Below are 17,414 nucleotides of genomic sequence, written 5' to 3' on the forward strand. Positions count from 1 at the left end.
CCTCTCAGGTGCTCTGTAGAGGTTTTATAGGAGAGTAGGGAGCCAAAAAAGACTACCTGCCTTTCTAGTGTTGATAGCAGCCTTGAGGAACTTATAGATCTCAACTGGACCAACCCGTAGGGAAGTGTGTTTCCTTGGGCCAAAGTAAGAAACATCCCAAGAAACTTCCTATGTTGGTACAGCCAACTGATTATCACCTGCTGCTGGCATTCCAGGTGAGTACTGATGACATCCCAATAAGCAGCTGTGGATGGTCAAGAGCGACCTCAGGGCCTGAGGATGACTGGTCAAGAGATCTGGAGCACAAGCTGTGTTTTCTTCTGTCCTGCCAGTTACAGGGAATGATGGGGCAAAACCCAGAAAGATCCCACATGTCTTGAAGAGGGAGGGAGGAAGGCAGGAAGGAAGGAAGGGAGGGAGGGAGGAAGGCAGGAAGGAAGGAAGGAAGGAAGGAAGGAAGGAAGGAAGGCAGGCAGGAAGGCTGGCTTGCTTTCCCTTGGTTTGGATTGGGTTAGGGAACACCTAGGCAAACCTGTCATCCACAAATCCATGGGTCCTAGCAAGATACATCCAGAAATATGGAGAGACCTGGCACACAGTATAGCTGAGTTGCTTATGGTCATCTTTGAAACATCATGCGGGGTGCCTGAGGACTGGAAAAAAGCAAGTTTCAGCCTAGTCTTCACAAAGGGCAAGAAGGAGGACAAGCCAATCCCCCTCACCTCAATCCCTGAAAAGGTGATGGAGCACCTCATTCTGGAAGTCAGTTCTATCTATGGGTGACAAGAAGGAGATCAGGATGGAGTCAGCATGGATTCAGCACAGGAACATCATGCATGGCCAATCTAATTGCTTTCCACAGTGAAACAACTGCCTGGATTGCTGGATGAGGGGAGGGCAGTGGATGTTGTTCTACCTAGACTTCAGCCAGGCTTTTGACACTGTCTCCCACAACAACCTCATAAACAAACGCAGGAAGGGGACAGCCTGGATAAGTGAGGTGAACTGAGAACTGCCTGAATGGCAGATCCCAGAGGATTGTTCTGAGTGGCACAGGGTCTGGCTGGAGGCCTGTCACAAGCGGTGACCCCCCAGAATCAAGAGCGGGCCTGCTATTGTTTAACTTCTCCCTCAGTGACTTGGATGGAGGGCAGGTGCCTCCTCAGCAAGTTCCCTGCTGGCAGAGCTGGGAGCAGCGGCCGACAGCCCAGGGGCCGTGCAGCCCTTCAGAAGGGCCTCGACAGCTGCAGAGATGGGCAGGGAAGAACTGCTGAGATTCAGCAAAGGCAAATGCAGGTCCTGCGCTTGGGGAGGAAGAGCCCCAGGCACCGGCACAGGCTGGGCTGATCTGCTGGAAAGCAGCTCCGAGGAGAAGGACCTGGGGTTCCTGGTGGACAGCAAGCTGTCCGTGAGCCAGCAGTGTGTCCTGGTGGCCGAGAAGGTCAATGGTGTCCTGGGGTGCATTGGGAAGAGCAGTGCCAGCAGGCTGGGGGAGGTGATCCTGGGCCTCTGCTCAGCCCTGGTGAGGCACCTCTGGAGTGCTGTGTCCACTTCTGGGCTCCTGAGGACAAGGGAGACACAGAGGTGCAGGAGCTGGTCCAGCAGAGGGTGACAAAGATGATGGAGGGACAGGAGCATCTCTCTTGGCAGGAAAGGCTGAGGGAGCTGGACCTGCTCAGCCTTGAGCAGAGATGACTGAGAGGGGACCTCATCCATGTCTGTGAGTATCTGAAGGGAGGGTGTCATCTGAAGGGATGGATCCAGGCTCTGCTCGGTGGTGCCAAGCAATAGAACAAAAGGCATCGGGCACAAACTGACACACAGGAGCTCCACCTGAACATGAGGAAGAAATTCTTTACTGTGTGGTGACAGAGCACTGGAGCAGATGGAACAGAAGGGTTGTGGAGTCTCCCTCACTGGGGATATTCATGAACTGTCTGGACACAATCCTGTGCCATGTGCTCTGGGATGACCCTGCTTGAGCAGGGAGGCCGGGCCGGATGACCTCCTGTGGTCTTCGCCAACCTGACCTGTGCTGTGATTCTGTGATTCTCTCACCTTGCACTCATGATGCAGCACAATACACTTGTCACTCAATGAACAAATGGCTGGAAAGAAGGAAATAGCTGTAGTCAACATCATATTTTTGAAGAATGGATAATGGCATCAATACCTAAACATTGGCTGAAGTACAAAGCCTACTATCAAAAAGTGTTTCAAAGACCAAAATGAAAGGATGGAACAAAGGGACTTTGTCCTCGGCAGGGTTGAAAAAGGCATCCAGGGTACTTACAGCATACAAAAAGGAACAAGGAGGATTGTGCCAAGTAATAATGGATGAAAGTAATCATTGTCAAAGCCAGTTATTACACTGTGACTGTTTGTCAATGACAACAACAGTTCCTATGCACAGGAACAGTTTCATGTATGTACACTGCAGAGGCTGCTTGGAGGGATAGCTTCTACCTGCACCCCTGAAAATACACAACAGGTGAACTCACCAGCACTACTGATCTCCAGGCAAAGCACAATCTGTTTGGCAAGTCTTAACCACAAAACCTGAATTAAGGACACATGTGCAAATTAAATTTTAGAAGCATAGCAGCTTAACAGAAGGTTATGAATGTTTTCATAGCCAGGAGGAAGGAGCATTACAGTTCCTCACCAGGACAAAGATGAGCAAAATTACTTGTCTGTTCTCAGTGAGAAACAAAATTAAACAATCCCAGAAGTAAGTTACCTGTAATAATGGGGAAGATAAATAATTCAATTTTGACTTGTATTATATCAGCCTTTCAACCACCTGTGTCTGCAAGCACTACCAACCCCTTACATCTGCAGGAGGCATTTCATCTGGAGGTTTGTAGTTGGCAATAGGTGAGAGGTCAAAAAAATCAGTAAAGTATGTACTTATGGTCTAGAAATATGAACCAGCAGCAAATTTGTGAAAACTTTACCACAAATTCTATAAAGGGCTTCACCCAACACTGTTGATTACTAAGGAGAGTAAATTGTCAGCACCTCAAGTGTTTCAGGACTTGAAAGTGGTATGCTTCAGCAAAAACTGAATGTGTTCATATCACAGAGGGAAACAATATAGATGCTGGCCATGGTATTCAGGAGACAGGAAGCATCTGAATTTAATGTGTGAAAAAGCAAATCTTGTCTTTGAAAGAAAAAAAAAGGTCTTTCCTGAGGCACGGATATGATCTCCCTGAGGGATCTGTGTTATCTCAGCTGGAAAGAGACTGTTGGGCAGAGAACTGAGTTCACTGGGATGGGAAACTTCCATAATGAATATTCTGAACAGAGTTTACTTTTGGCTGATCCCTCTAAAAATCATTATTCCTTCTGTAGTAGTGTCTCTCTGCTTCCTTCCCTCTTTGTAAGCAGAGGTTTGATGACCTGTGCTCTTCTGGTCTTTTGGACAATATGATTTTTACTTCTTTATGTGTTTGTATTTCTGTCCCACAGAGGTTTTTGGCTGCATTCAGAAGAGAAGGAATAGAGTAGCTCTAAAAATGGAAATTCTGTGCTCATCTCTGCATTTTCTGTTTTTCTGCATTCACTAGTTCTGTGCTTGCTGGCCTGAACTGTCCAGACACTGGTGAGAAGGCTCATGTGGCATTGCCTAATGCCATTACACAGGCTCAAGCATACTGCTTTGCTGGGCAAGTCCCTGCTCTGCTTTGCTCTCTGCTTAAAAAAAAACCAAACAAACAAAAAAAAAACCCAACCAAAAAGTGCCTGTGAGATCCTCCATGCACAGCTGGATTTGATTTTCTGTTATTTGTATGTAGTGGGTTAACAGTGAGATTTTTCTTTTTTTGGTAATAAAATCACTAGGTTGTGTGCCATTACTTGAAAACTGACTCCATGAGTGTTTCAGAAGTGTTTTAACAAGCATTCACCAACATTATTGGCTATTTATTCAAACCAATAATTTATGCTTTAAGAAAACCCAAATGAACCAGCATGTTGAAAAGGGTGGGGGGAAGTCTGCATATAGCCCAAAATAAACCATTCCTCAATCCAACCATTAAGCACTTCCTTAAGAGAAGAGAAATCTGTCCTGGCTCCTCACTTGGAGAGCAAACTGTTCATGGCCTCTCTGGTGTGATCCTTCTGGTTCATTATTGTGCTTTCCCACTGTCCCTAGGGAGTTTGTGTATAAACCATGCAAGATCTTGAAGGAGAAGACTACTTTATAGTACTAAAGAGTGTAGTAGTAGTAGTAAGTGGTTTCCCATTCCCACGTCATCCTAAGCATGTGTGGATAACTATGTGCTTACTATGGAATTGTTCACATCCTGCCACTGCTTTAAAAGAAGAGTATTTGTATGTAACCAGAGTGCAACCCTCTGGTGTCCCTTTCCCTTTTTGTTGCATAAAACAGCATTCTTTAGCTGCATAAAACAGCATTTTATTTACAGTTACAGAAATATAAAGATTTTCTTTACAAAGGCTTTAAAAGCTAGACAAAATTCTTGCTTTTCCTTTTTTTCCTTCTCCTGAGAAGGAGTGTGTTAATAGGAAAGGATAGAGAAGTGCAACCCAAACTTGCTCTGCTTACAGAGAGGAGTCTCCTGCTCAGTCTCTGTTCAGCTGAGGCCTCAGCTGATGCAGTCCTGCCTACTGTGCTGCACCCCTCCTAAAATCTCATCGATTTAGCCAAAATTAACCTGGTCTGTCAACAATATCATGGGTGTGTGTCTGGGCAAGCACCCATGTGAGGGTGGAGGCACCATGTGAGACAAGAATGATGCCTCTGGTGAAGGAACAAGTGTTGTACTTCAGTGAAAAAGCAGGTGAAAATAGAAGTAAGCATTTCAAATGGAAAAGGAGGCACTGATATGTGTCTTTTCCCCGTTATAAATCTGCTTAACATGGGTTGCAATTACTGAAATGCCTTAGTGAAAAATTTATATTAAAATATATTAAAATGGTTATGTATATGACCAGTTATAGATTTGATTCTGGCTGACTGGAGAGGAGTTGTTGGCTGGAGATGATGAAAAGCAATGTAGGTGAAATAGTGATCAACGGATATTGCTTTGGTGTGAGAAATGTGTAAGATCAGTAGAAGAAGGAGAGCTGATTTCCCCTCCTTCAATTTTGTGCTAACTCAAGTATTTGACAGGCTTTTTGGTTTACTTTCTGCAAAACTGGACAGTTAATACAAAACACTATTGATGTGTATGTATATATATATATATATATATATACCTCTAAAAAAGAAGATGAAGGGAATAGTTTAATTGATGATCCCCAAGCTGTGGTTTGCAATTAATAGATACAGTCATAGTTAGCATTCGCAGTTCTGAGCTTCTCATCTGCATACACTGCTGGTCTGGGAGCAAACTTGACATTCAAAAGACTTTGAAATAATTTCTATTAAAAATTAAGTAACTGAATGAATGAAGCTTATTTACTCAACTACTAGCTAAAATGATTAGACTCTTGCTGAAAGCTGACATTAAAAACTTTTGAGAAATTTTATTGTTCTGAAAATCTGGAAAAGAGTAAGCTTTTGTCTGCCCTTCTACAAATAGAGGTGTTGGGTGATGCTGATTTAGAATAACCAAATTTATTTATGAATCAATGTTGGTACACCAAAAAAATGATAAGGCCTTTTTGTTTGATAGGCAACTGCCTATCAAGAAGAATCCTTACTTAAAAACGAAACAAACTCCAACTTCAGTCCATGTAACTGCATCTAGAGAGCAGGAAAAAGATTTCTAACTAGAGTTAATTTTTAGAAAATTCTGGCTATGGCTTCTGTTTTTTGAGATCATGCATGCAGACACAGATGCCTGGAGTAGTTCACTGTGCTTTCCCTGTCACGTAAGAGGGGCTGGAAGTAGATCCTCTGTGGGGAACCTTTCAGCACTGTATTTTTCTGTTTGGTTCAGAACTGGTTTTCTTTTGTGAAGAAAATTAGTCAGGAGAACAAAACTGGAAGCTTGCTTTTAAGGTTTTGAATGCTTTTTGACTTGAATAGTAACTAAAGCCATAAGCATAAGAGACAATAATTATTGTTTTGAGAACATATGCAAACCTGTTCATCTTACACACATAACAGCTCTATGCTTGTTTACTGAAAATGAATGATGAAATTCCCATTGCCTTCAGTTACTTGTAGGTCTTAGATCTGGTCTTTGACTTGCTTATCTGAATTAAAACTCTTTTTTTTTTTTTTTTTTTTTTGTTAAGAAGAAATGCATTTTGCTTTTTTTTTTTTTTCTTTTTTTCCCTTCATAATTTAGACCATTAGCACAATTCTTTCTGCACACACACCTGATGCTTCAGGTAGCTAGCAGGTCCATTACTGAAGGCAGCAGCAGCCTGGAATTAACAGGTCTTTCTTCAAGCCATAGGGTGCTGAAGAAAGTTATGTCTTGAAGCATTGCTATTTAAAAAAAGGAGTATACTTTTATTGATCTTCATGGTCCTTGGGCCAGCTTTATACTTCTGCAAGAGCAATAAGGGTAAGCCATTAGCAAATAAGAATAAAGCAAGGCAAATGGAGAATTAAAACGTATCTCCAACAAAGGGTGAAGAATCTTAGTGGCTGGAAACTTGAAAATGAGATGACATCTCCTCTTTCCCCAAGGCAGGTACATCATGTGTACTTTGCATAACAGGTGTGTGCTGCTATGATAATAAAGAATAAGAACAGAAAACTCCAACAGCTTTGCTACTTCAGCTTTTGTTTTTAAGATTAAAAAACAACAAGTCAGACAGTTGTAGTTAAATAAATAAGCTGCATTACTTGTACAAAAAATAATATAAATACAAGTTGGCTGTTTTGTTTTCTCTTTAGAGAAGGAAAGCATCCTTTTAAAAAATAACCAGTAATCCTTATATTACTGAGATGCTGCCAAGTCACAATTCAGAAGACAGACATGTGACATTAAATTTACACTGTGCAGGGATGACACAGTGGCCTTTCCAGATCAGATATTTTGTGTTTATCCTGTGCACAGTTACACAGATACAATGGAACATGTGATAGATTGAACATATTTTGCTTTTACACAAAATAAAATACTTCCCCATGCTGCATTTTGTTAACTAATGTATCAAAAATATCCATCACATCGTCATCATCATCATTGCTATTATTATGTTACTAAGGAATTGTCCTTCATTCCATGCATAATTATAATTTTACAAGTTAAAAACATCATCCCTCCCTCATGTCATAATCTATAACGCACCCTGTGCACAGTGAAGCAGATCCCCAATTAAATGCAAGTGCTATTAAAATTAAGAGAAATACACTATTACTGTTGATTTTAGAGGAACAAAATTCTGGGGAGATTAAAAAAGAAAAACAAAATAGTTTTATCTGGACAAAATAATGTACAATTATTAATATTGCACTTTTTATACAAGAAATCCTAATAAATATACAGAAAAGATATAAATTTACATACACAGAAAGTCATTATTCTTTTTCTTTTTAAATAAAAAGTTACACTGATGCTTATTTCTTGAAGACCCATTTCTACCAAGAGTGTTCACACCCAGATATGTTTTGAAATAAGCCAATTTGAGACAGATTAATGTAATGAACCTGGCACTGACCTCCAGTTTTACTGGCCCCCAGTTTTACTGGATCCCCACTTTTACTGAAAAATCTGCATGTCATGAAAGTTATAACATAGCAGAACTTGAACATTTCATAACTATACCACAAGGCACTAGCTCCAACAGGTGTTATAGGAGGGGCACAACCAAACCTTTCATTTAGAGAAGGCCTTGAAGCAAAACCTGAGATCAGGTAGTTCTCCTCTAAAGTTCCACAATTCTCAAACTCTCTTTGCAGGTTTTCTCTTTTTTTTTTTTTTTTTTTTTGAGCAAAGCAGAGAATAGAATGCCCAGGAACTAATATCATGTAGCACTTCACTAGCTGAATATCCACTGCAGCTGGCCAGGAGAAAAGACTCATAGCCTGCATGCAAAACCATGCTGTGAGTATGATGTTTGAATCTCATTTTCTAGACTGTACCTTTGGGGTGTTATAGATGGACTTAAAGATCTGCTTTATAGCACCTGTTTTGTTGTGGGAGGCAGCTGGAGAGGAGCAAGTTTCTTACAAGTTGTTTGCATTAGTCCAATGGGGCTGATGCTAAAGTGATTCTGTTTCAACTGAGTAGTAACAACCATGAAAAATCAGAATAGAGCTCTTTTCTACCAGTTATCCAAAGGGCTTGGCTGCCAGGAAAGAGAAACTTCATGTTAACAAAATAGAAAAATCCACTTCTACAAGTTAATTGCCAAAACCCCAGGTCTGACAGTACCAGAACTTTGGAAAGTAGTACCTCTTTTTTCTAAATAAGTGTTAGAAGGACGCACTATGCAAAGTCTCTCCTGTTGATCATGTACTATTTCTACCTTTCCTGCCTATGCTCTCTAGGGAACAGTGTTTGCAGGTTTGTATTTAAGTCTGTTATAATACTTTTTCTCCTTTTGCTGGTTAATCATTAATATCACCATCACACTTCTGTGTTGAGGACAACCCTTCATCTCCAATCCTCCCTCACAAGCTCAAAATAGAAATATTTTCAGGTGTATTTTAGACCCACTTGTGTAACAGATCATTGTCCAACTTCTCCAGACACCAGATCCTCAAAGATCACAAGGATGCCCCTTGTCTGGTATAGGAAGGAGAGAGGAGTTTATAAGTTAAAAAGGCTTCCAATCTTGGATGTAACAAATAAGCTTATAAAGCAAACTCATATGCTTGTGTTCTCAAGGTAGTCGAAGAGAGATGAGAGCTGCTCGGCAGAAAGAGACCTGGGGGTGCTGGTCAACACCTGGCTAAATGTGAGCCAGCTGTGCCCAGGTGCCTGAGGTGGCCAAGGACATCCTGGCCTGTACCAACAGTAGTGTGGCCAGCAGGACCAGGGCAGTAATTGTCCCCCAGTACTCAGCACTGATGAGGCCACACTTCAAATCCTGTGCTCAGTTTTGAGCCCCTCACTGCAGGACAGACATTGAGGTTGGAGCATATCCAGGTAAGGGCTATGGATCTGGTGAAAGATCTAAAAGACACATCCTATAAAGAACAACTGGGGCAGCTGGGGTTGTTTAGCTGGGAGGAAACTCAGGGGTGACCACATTGCTCTCTACAACTGCCTGAAAGAAGTTGTAATGTCAGCCTCTTCTGCCATGTTTCAAACCATAGGATGAGAAGAAATGGCCTCAAATTAAGCTGGGAAAACTCAGATTAGATATTAAAAAAATACTCACTGAAAAACTGGCTAGGCATTGGATTAAGTTGCCCAGGGAGGTGATGGAGTCACCATCGCTGGCAGTGTCCAAGAAGAGTCTGGATGTGGCACCCAGGGATACTTTAGGGGTGGGTATGGTAGTGCTGTTAATGGTTGGACTAGATAACCCTGAAGATCTCCCTGGACCTTGAGGATTCTGTGATTCTGTAATATGATATTAGGTTTTGACTCTGATCCTCTTCCTCACTTGTTTCTTGGTGTGTCACACAGGCATGAGGAGATTTGAGGAGAAGACTGAGGAGAAGCCTCACTCCTCTGGTACCCATTTCTTGATGTCATGGGTCTCTCTGACTCTGTGGTCTACTCTCATGACCACGTTTATTTGCATTCTGTCTCCCAGATGCATAGAAGGGAAAACTTGTCAAGTCCCTTTACAACAATGATTTGTTAAATTTTTTTTTAAAGGGAAATAAATAAATAAAATGAAAAAGATTCCATCCATCTGTATTTTCTGCAAAAGCCTTTGCTCAGTGAAGAAAAGGCTGTGATCCCCTTGTTCCTCCATTTTCATCTTGTCTATCTTCAAGATTTTCCACAGGTCCCACAGCAACGTGACTTAAATTGGGTGAGCTGGCAGAGTTTGAGCTGCTTCACTTTCTCACAGTATCTTGTGGTGTCTCTGCACTCCACTGCCAAAAGAGAAACAAGAAGAAGAAATGGTGATGAAGTTATGAAAAAAGTGTTTCTTACCTGTGAACATTTATCCTTGGGTGGACAAGAGGAGAACTTTTGTGTTGGGAGGTCTTACTGTGGGCATGAGATTGACTTGCTGCAAAGACTGAATGTGGACTGCAAGTCCACAGGATCAATGAAGGTAGGCAACATTTAATTACAGAACCTAGAGAAACGGCTTCCGAGGCTGCTCCAACGCTGTCAGTTTGTCATCTACCAGTATTTTAGAGAGGCTAGAAGTTTCCTAACAGTTAAACCAAAGATGAAGAGCTAAATGAAACTGGATACTTTTTAAAATGGAGTAGGTCAGAGGCACTTTGGCCAGCTTTCCACTTGAAGAGCCAGTGTGTGTCACCCCAGCTGACTGGGAGTTGTCTTGTGTTTTTCACAGGTCAAAAACCACCCACCATGAAGATATTAAGACATCTTTTGAACTCCTCTAGGGCTTAGGTTCTGGTACCACTTGTACAGTTTGTGAGGCTCATAGCCTCCTGCTTTTTAGTTTGGACAACCATCCAGTATCCCTGCAAGACCCTGGAATTTGGGACATTTCTGTATAGCAGAAAGAGGCTGGAGCATTAGCCTCCAGTCTGATATCTGTGATCAAGGTATCAAAGGTATTAAGTTATCAAACCTGTAAAAGGTCTTGCTTGATACATGCAATCTCCCTCATTGCTTCAGCTTCCATTAGGGTCCCTCAAACTCATGAGTTTGGACCTATGCAGTTCACTTTGCTGAGAGGGAGCAGCAGAGCTGACGTGAATATAGGCAAGTGCATATGGATTCTGCTACTGCATCTGCAATGATTGCAAAGCAACTGGCTCGCAAGACAGAGGATGTGAGCATAATTTCCAAACAGGCAAATTGGTCTCTTCTATTCATTTCATTTTTTAAAAATTAATGCTTTTTCTATTTCCCTGATAGGCCCAATTTGTTACTTGTAATCTGCAAGAAAGCAGTCTTGCCTACAGGATTTCCCATCATCCACCTACCCACTGGATTTGGACTACAGCCATAAGTCTGGTTGTGATTCATGTTTTTCTTTCTGTCTGTACCATTAACTGAAAGTTAATCACAGAATCATAGAATGGTTTGCATTGTAAGGGGACCTTGAAGATCATCTAGTTCCAACCCTCCTGCTGTGCACAGGGAAGCCTTCCACTGGACCAGGTTGCTGAGAGTCCTATGCAACCTGTTCTTGAAAACCTTCAGGGATGGGGTTTCCACAACTTCTCTGGGAAACCTGTGCCATTATCTCATCACCTCCACAGTAAATAATTTCTTCATAATATCTAATCTAAAACTACTAGATTTAGTAAAACTAATAGTTTGACTGAAATAACTTAAAACTAAGTTTTAGGGTTTTTTTAGTAAAACTAGTAGTTTTACTAAATCTAGTAAAACTTGTAGTTTAAAAAAAATACCTACTACTATTTTTAGTATTTGTTTTTACTACTAAACTACTCTGTTTGAAACCATTCCCCCTTGTTCTGTGGCCTTGTAAAAAGTGTTGCTCCATCTTTCTTGTAAGTTCCCTTCAGGTACAGGAAGGCTACAAGTAGGCTACCTAAAAACAGGGCTGTACAATCCCATTTCCCTCAGCCTTTTGTCATATGACAGGTGCTCCATCCCTCTGATTGACTTGGTGGCCTACTCTGGACTTGCCCTGTAAGACTGCATTAATTATTTCTCATGCTGTTAGAAGGAGACACAATCCCAGCACTACTGGCATTGCCAAAAGCCTCCAAAATGGGCAGCACTCCTCTCTGGGATGCTGGGCTTTAGACACTGCATTTTGCACAGGGCTGGGCTGGATGCTGCCCCAGATGCCCAGCTGCAAGGTCCAGTGCTGTGTGTCTGAGAGATGACTCTCCCTTCCTTCCTACTCCTGCACCACTCAGCCTCCTCTCCTGAAGTACCGTTTTCGCACGGCGTGATGTTGCAGCGCTGCCAGTTTGCTGGCCTCGGCCTCCAGGAGCAGTGGTGGTCCATCACGGGCTTGGCGGTGCGGATGTGCACGCAGTCCACACGCCGTGACTGGAAGCCGTAGTTCCCGCACGTGGCTGTGCAGACAGTCCACAGGCTGACCCTCCAGTGCACACCACAGACATCCGTCCAGCAGTTCTGGGTGCTCAACGGCCTGTGGGCAGGAGGGACGGAGGGAGAGCAAATATTACATATCCCAAAGGTAATTCACTCAGAGTAGTCTATGGATCAGATCTTCCCAAGCCGCCAGCTGAGGCCAGCAGTTTTGAACTGCTCTCAAGAACCAGATCCACAGTGGGTGCACCAACACCAGGCTAAATGACCACTTGAACTGTTGGAGGATTTGGCTGAAATGCCCTCTCCACAAAGAACCAAACCAGAGATCTGCTGAAAGGTGAAAAGAGTGGTGACCAACGTGGTCCAGCAGGACTTGGTAACTTTTTTATGGCTTCACAGCCAGTGGGAACACAACCAATTCTCTGAAACCCTTCTTTTTCTTTCAAGACAGTATCACAGAGGATGTATAGGTACGCTTCCTATCTATTTGTCACACAGGTAGTGAAAAGGCATGAATGGGAGCCAACAAGCCAATTACATTAATAGTCAGTCATGATCAATCATCATTTATATACTTGTCTCATGTGAAGCAAATATTACACTGTTGACAGTGGAGTTTATCTGCAAGAAAACAAAACCTGTGGAGACCCTTTGTTTTCTGTTAGAATTTGTGTTTAAATAAGTGAGAAGGCTGGCACCTTAAGGAGATATAGCACAGCCTTGCAGTCAAGATTTGGCATGCATAGAAGATTTTCCAGTTTTTGGCCAACCGGCCTGAAGTTCCTAGGAATAAATAGGCCTGATAAGTATCTCTGAAAAGGGCTGTGGGTTCAGACATAAGACATTTCTTGGTACCTACCTTGGTAAGGAGCTGCATTGATCAGATGACACAGAAGTCCCATCTTTGGTCTGGCAAAATATCTGTCGGTGCTGTACAGCCAGTCGTGGTCCAATGCAAGGCCCGTTACACTGCAAACACAGAAGATTCACTCAGGGGAGGTAAAAGAGGGCAAGTTGCATTTTTTATAAAACAGCTAGTGAAATAAAGTGCATAATGCCACTCAGAGACTGTTGAGATTTCAACTGCTTTCTGGACCTCTGCAAGATTTGAAGGCTGACTGTGCAGCCATTTTCTGCTCTATCTCACTCTTCTCCAGCAGCATTTAAACTACATTTCTGTATCTGCTCTCTAGATTAATTACCTCTTCTCTTCAATAATTTAATCTTAAATGCATCTGTTAGGGAAAATTAAATGCTCTCATGCCATTAGCCAAGAGCCTATGATCCATACAGGAAATCCCAATGCATTACTTTTACTGTGCATTTTGCAGCATGTGAATTAGCCAAATAACTCAGAATGTATTGAACCAAGGACATATTCCACTCCATTGAATAAATTTAAAAGCATTGAAGGACAATAAACAAAAGCAGGAAGCATGAGAAGCACAAAAGATATGCAAGCTTGCTCCAAAATTAAGACCATCCTAACATATTCAAGCTTAACGCTTACATTTCAGTTAAACTCTCTTAATCCTCTACTTTGATTAAAACATAACTTGGTATAGGTATGAAGCATGTATTTCTGATATTTTAAAACTACATAACTATTAGGAAACTGCTTTTCTAAGTGTCTGGAAATGATTTCAAAAAACAAACTGAAGGTTGAATAAGGGGTCATTAGTGTGGATCACTAGCTTTAAAACATCATGGGATTACACAGTGGAGAACAAAATACCAGGAACATTAAATGAAGGAAAGGAACTAATTCTAGGGGTAGTGGTAGAGAAGGTAGGCTGTTTATTTTCTTTATGAACTGGGAAAGTTGATTGCTACACCTGTGCAACAGGTGACCTGACACCCCATCATACTGCCATACTACCAAGCAGGTAATCAATCCACCGAACCAGTGGCACATTCCTAACTATGTGTAACAGTCTTCTGGCTTGGAGACAAGGCAGTATGCAACCACATTGAACTTGACATTTTTTTTGTAATCTAGGTAGCAGAAATACCATATGATAATGCACAGAGATTCCGTCTAAAGTTCAAAAATTCTGAACCGTCTGATTTTCTCAGCTGAGTATGATGTCATGGGGAACAATATGATGCATAACAGTTTTTGCAAAGATGATCCAGTTATTTTCTGAAATTTCATAGAGAGTGAAAATTTTCTTTGATAGCAAGTGATTATTCCAAGCTTAACTTGTAATACAATAACTCAGTCACCTTTCAAGTTTTAAACAAGATGTTTTCAAGCAATGAACAATAACACATTCTAGTAGCTGAAGGCATTTTTTCCTACCAACATTTTAAAAAAACCTGAAGAGAAAATTTGAAGATCTGCAAAGCAGCAGGAAGTAGTTTGAAAATGCTTTTAGCCCTCAATTCTGCCTTTCATTATGAAGCAAGCCAAGAAAGCTCAAGTATTTTGTATTTGCAGGCAACATCAGCAACTTTGTAAAACTGAATTATTGCACAGTCCTCCTGTCTTGAACCTCATCACAGTCCTGACTCCAGCCAGCCAAGACTGAAGCACTCTTGCTGGCTGGTAAGGGGAATTAAGACTTGAAGAAGGCTATTTTCCAGATATGTCACTAATCACTGTAGCAAGGAGCTACTGTAGACCTTTCTGCTGGAGGACACAGGGGTCTGCAGTAAAAGTTCTGTTCATGAGCAGCAATTATAGTGATCATGAGAAGCTACAGAAATCCAAACAGCAGTGTACCATATACAGAAAGAAGGAGCTGAACAAATTAGTGTCCACCTCAAAAGCCTGCAGACTATAACCTAAAGATACTACGTTGAAAAATCACAACCCTCATTTACTGTCTCTTTTTTCTAGCCTACACTATGGGACTGTCCTTGGAATGCTACTTTGCTCCTTACCTGGCCCCAGGAGGAGGCTGCCCACTCAACACAGGGCTGCCTGTTACAGCTCTGTGTGTCCACAGGGTGCTTGGACACCTGGGCACAAGCCTCGCTGGACATGGGGACAGAGCTGCCTCTCGCTGTCAGGCGCTGGCATGTCACTCGCCGCGTCTGTTTGCCTCCACCACAGCTCCGTGTGCAAGGAGACCAGGATGTTACCATCCACCTGTGAGAGAAAGGAGAACAGGTCAGGGAGCAGGCACATGCCACTGTCTGCAGAATCCTTGGCATCAGCTGGTCTTTGTCAGTTGGACCAAAGACAGGCAACAGTGGGTTGGCTCATTTAGTGTCTCAGCCTCCCATAGTTTTCACTAGAAGATGCTCAGAGGATGAAATCTGAGAAAACTGCCATTTTTACATTAATTTACCTTTCTCAAGGCTCTTTGGGCCCAGACCTTAAAGCTGTTTTTAGAGGCTTAGTAAATACTTGTAGCACTGGCAGAGGAGTTGGGCAAGTCTGCTCTTACACCATAGTGCCATGGAGGCCTTTATCACAAGCTGCAGTACAATGCTAGGACTAGCCCTACTCGTTAGTAGGGAAAACTATCTCTGTGTAATTGCTGGAGTAGCTCACAGGCCACTTCAAGCTTGTGAGAGAATAGCCAAAATCCTGCTGGGTCCTGCTGCTGCCTGCCTCCTGTGTTGTACCCCTGACATCTGGCATAATCCAGAAAAGCCTGAACATTGCTCAGGAACAGTTTTCCCAGGAAAGGAAGGACACTGTTCTTCTTTCCTCTTAAGCTCAGACCATGCATTTACCAGCTGAGGCTGATGCTCTGAACCTCTGTGTACTGGCATTTAAAAAATCCAATCTAACTAGCTAAAAGGCTGTAAATAAGAGAAAATAATAGTCTAATGCCTGTTGTCATTGTAAGGATCATTAGGTGAAACACTTGTACAGTCAGGTTTGGGAAGGCGTTAGGTAGGAATAACAAGAATGCAACTGATTATTAGTTTTCTGAACGGTTTTATGGTCAAGCCAGCAGTTTGCTTCATTAAGTTTCTGGATACTTGGCAGGATTTTTGTGGTTTTGGGAGTAAAATACTGCCTATCACATCCCTCACCAGCAGTGTTTACAATTGCTTTACAAAATAGGCAACAGGCATTCTCCAGTCCCATGGAGAGGTATCTGTTTCTATTTCTCTGTCTTCTGTGGGTGATTAACTCCAGTGGTCTCAGAAGCAAGTATAAACAAACATATTCCCAACCTGAAAAACAAGAACACTGGTACTTTTGTGCAGTTTGGTGTGGTTGAACCTGCAATTTCCGCACTGCTTATAAAGCTCTGGTCTGTATGTCAATCAACTTTTATTTCTAAGCTTACATCTCAGCAGTTTCTCAGGAGCTGAGGAAGAATTTGGGGTTGTGTTACAATTCAGGGAAGGTATAAAAAGACATAAACCATTCCCATGGAATTTATTGTCAACAGCAAGGAAAACTTGCTAATGAGCATGTTTCATATTTCATCAAAAATCTTTTGGCTTCTTTCTTATGACTCAGCTGGCAACTCAGGAAACATTTGCCTGCAAAGAAGAGTAGGAATATATTTTAAAAGGTGATTAAACAGAAACTAACAATATACCCAAGACACAGCAAAAGTGGTGAATCTGTCCACTTCTCATCAGGCCACCTCTCCTTGCCACAGCTTAGACTGTCTTTTTTTTAATACAAGTCCCAAATCACTGTTGCATGAGTGAATGTCTGTTGAATGAGGGAAGTTGTATGAAAGTTCTCTTGAGATACTCACTACTTTTAAGTGTTTGTATACTGAAACATAACATATCCACATTGGAAATAAGGGAGAGAAGAGAGTAACACCATGAAAAATATGGAAAAAACATGTTTAGATATCTCAGCTAAGGAGATATTGAATTGCAGAAGCAGGACTTTTTTAATATGGAGGGAGCATAATACTATACTGACTCTCTGGATAGGCTCAAGATGTACTCTTCTTCGCACCAAAGGATGTAAAAAAAGAAAAAAAAGACTTTGTGAGGGGTGAAGTCAGAGAATCATTTATGTTGGAAATGACCTTTATTATCATCAAGTCCAATCATAACCCAGCAATGCCAAGTTCACCATTAAACCATGCCCCTAAGCACCGCATATACACATCTTTTAAATACATTGAAGGATGATGACTAAATCACTTCCAACTGTTCTAATGTTTGACAACCCTTTCTATGGTGAATTTTTCCCTAACAGCCAATATAAACCTCTCCTGATGCAGCTTGAGGCTGTTTCCTTTTGTCTTGTCACTTTTCACTTGGAAGAAGATGCTGACCCCTACCTTACTGCAGCCTCCTTTCAGGCAATTGTAGAGAATGGTAAGGTCTCCTGGGCCCATTTTCTCTGAGGTAAACAACCTCAGTTTCCTCAGGCACTTCTCATGGGACTTGTACTCCAGACCCTTCACCAGCTTCTCTGTCCTTCTTTATTGTAGTGAGGGATGTAAAATTGGACACAGTAGT

General features: G+C 42.0%; 1 protein-coding gene across 5 annotated transcripts in view; it reads right to left on the reverse strand.

Annotated features, from left to right (window-relative positions):
* Positions 1 to 6,693: 6,693 nt before the first annotated feature.
* ADAMTSL1 (ADAMTS like 1) overlaps positions 6,694 to 17,414 on the reverse strand; it is a 389,105-nt gene continuing 378,384 nt past the window's right edge. For all 5 annotated transcript variants that reach the window (XM_085567914.1, XM_085567913.1, XM_085567916.1 and 2 more), the window contains 4 exons: positions 14,901 to 15,108; positions 12,874 to 12,983; positions 11,891 to 12,111; positions 6,694 to 9,928 (listed from right to left, as the gene is read on the reverse strand). In XM_085567914.1, the coding sequence (XP_085424040.1) occupies positions 9,822 to 9,928; positions 11,891 to 12,111; positions 12,874 to 12,983; positions 14,901 to 15,108 (646 nt within the window). In that variant the 3' untranslated portion in view covers positions 6,694 to 9,821. The remainder of the gene's footprint in view (positions 9,929 to 11,890; positions 12,112 to 12,873; positions 12,984 to 14,900; positions 15,109 to 17,414) is intronic.

Source organism: Lonchura striata, chromosome Z (assembly GCF_050655825.1).
Source record: "Lonchura striata isolate lonStrDom1 chromosome Z, ASM5065582v1, whole genome shotgun sequence".
In the NCBI taxonomy this organism is placed as follows: domain Eukaryota; kingdom Metazoa; phylum Chordata; class Aves; order Passeriformes; family Estrildidae; genus Lonchura; species Lonchura striata.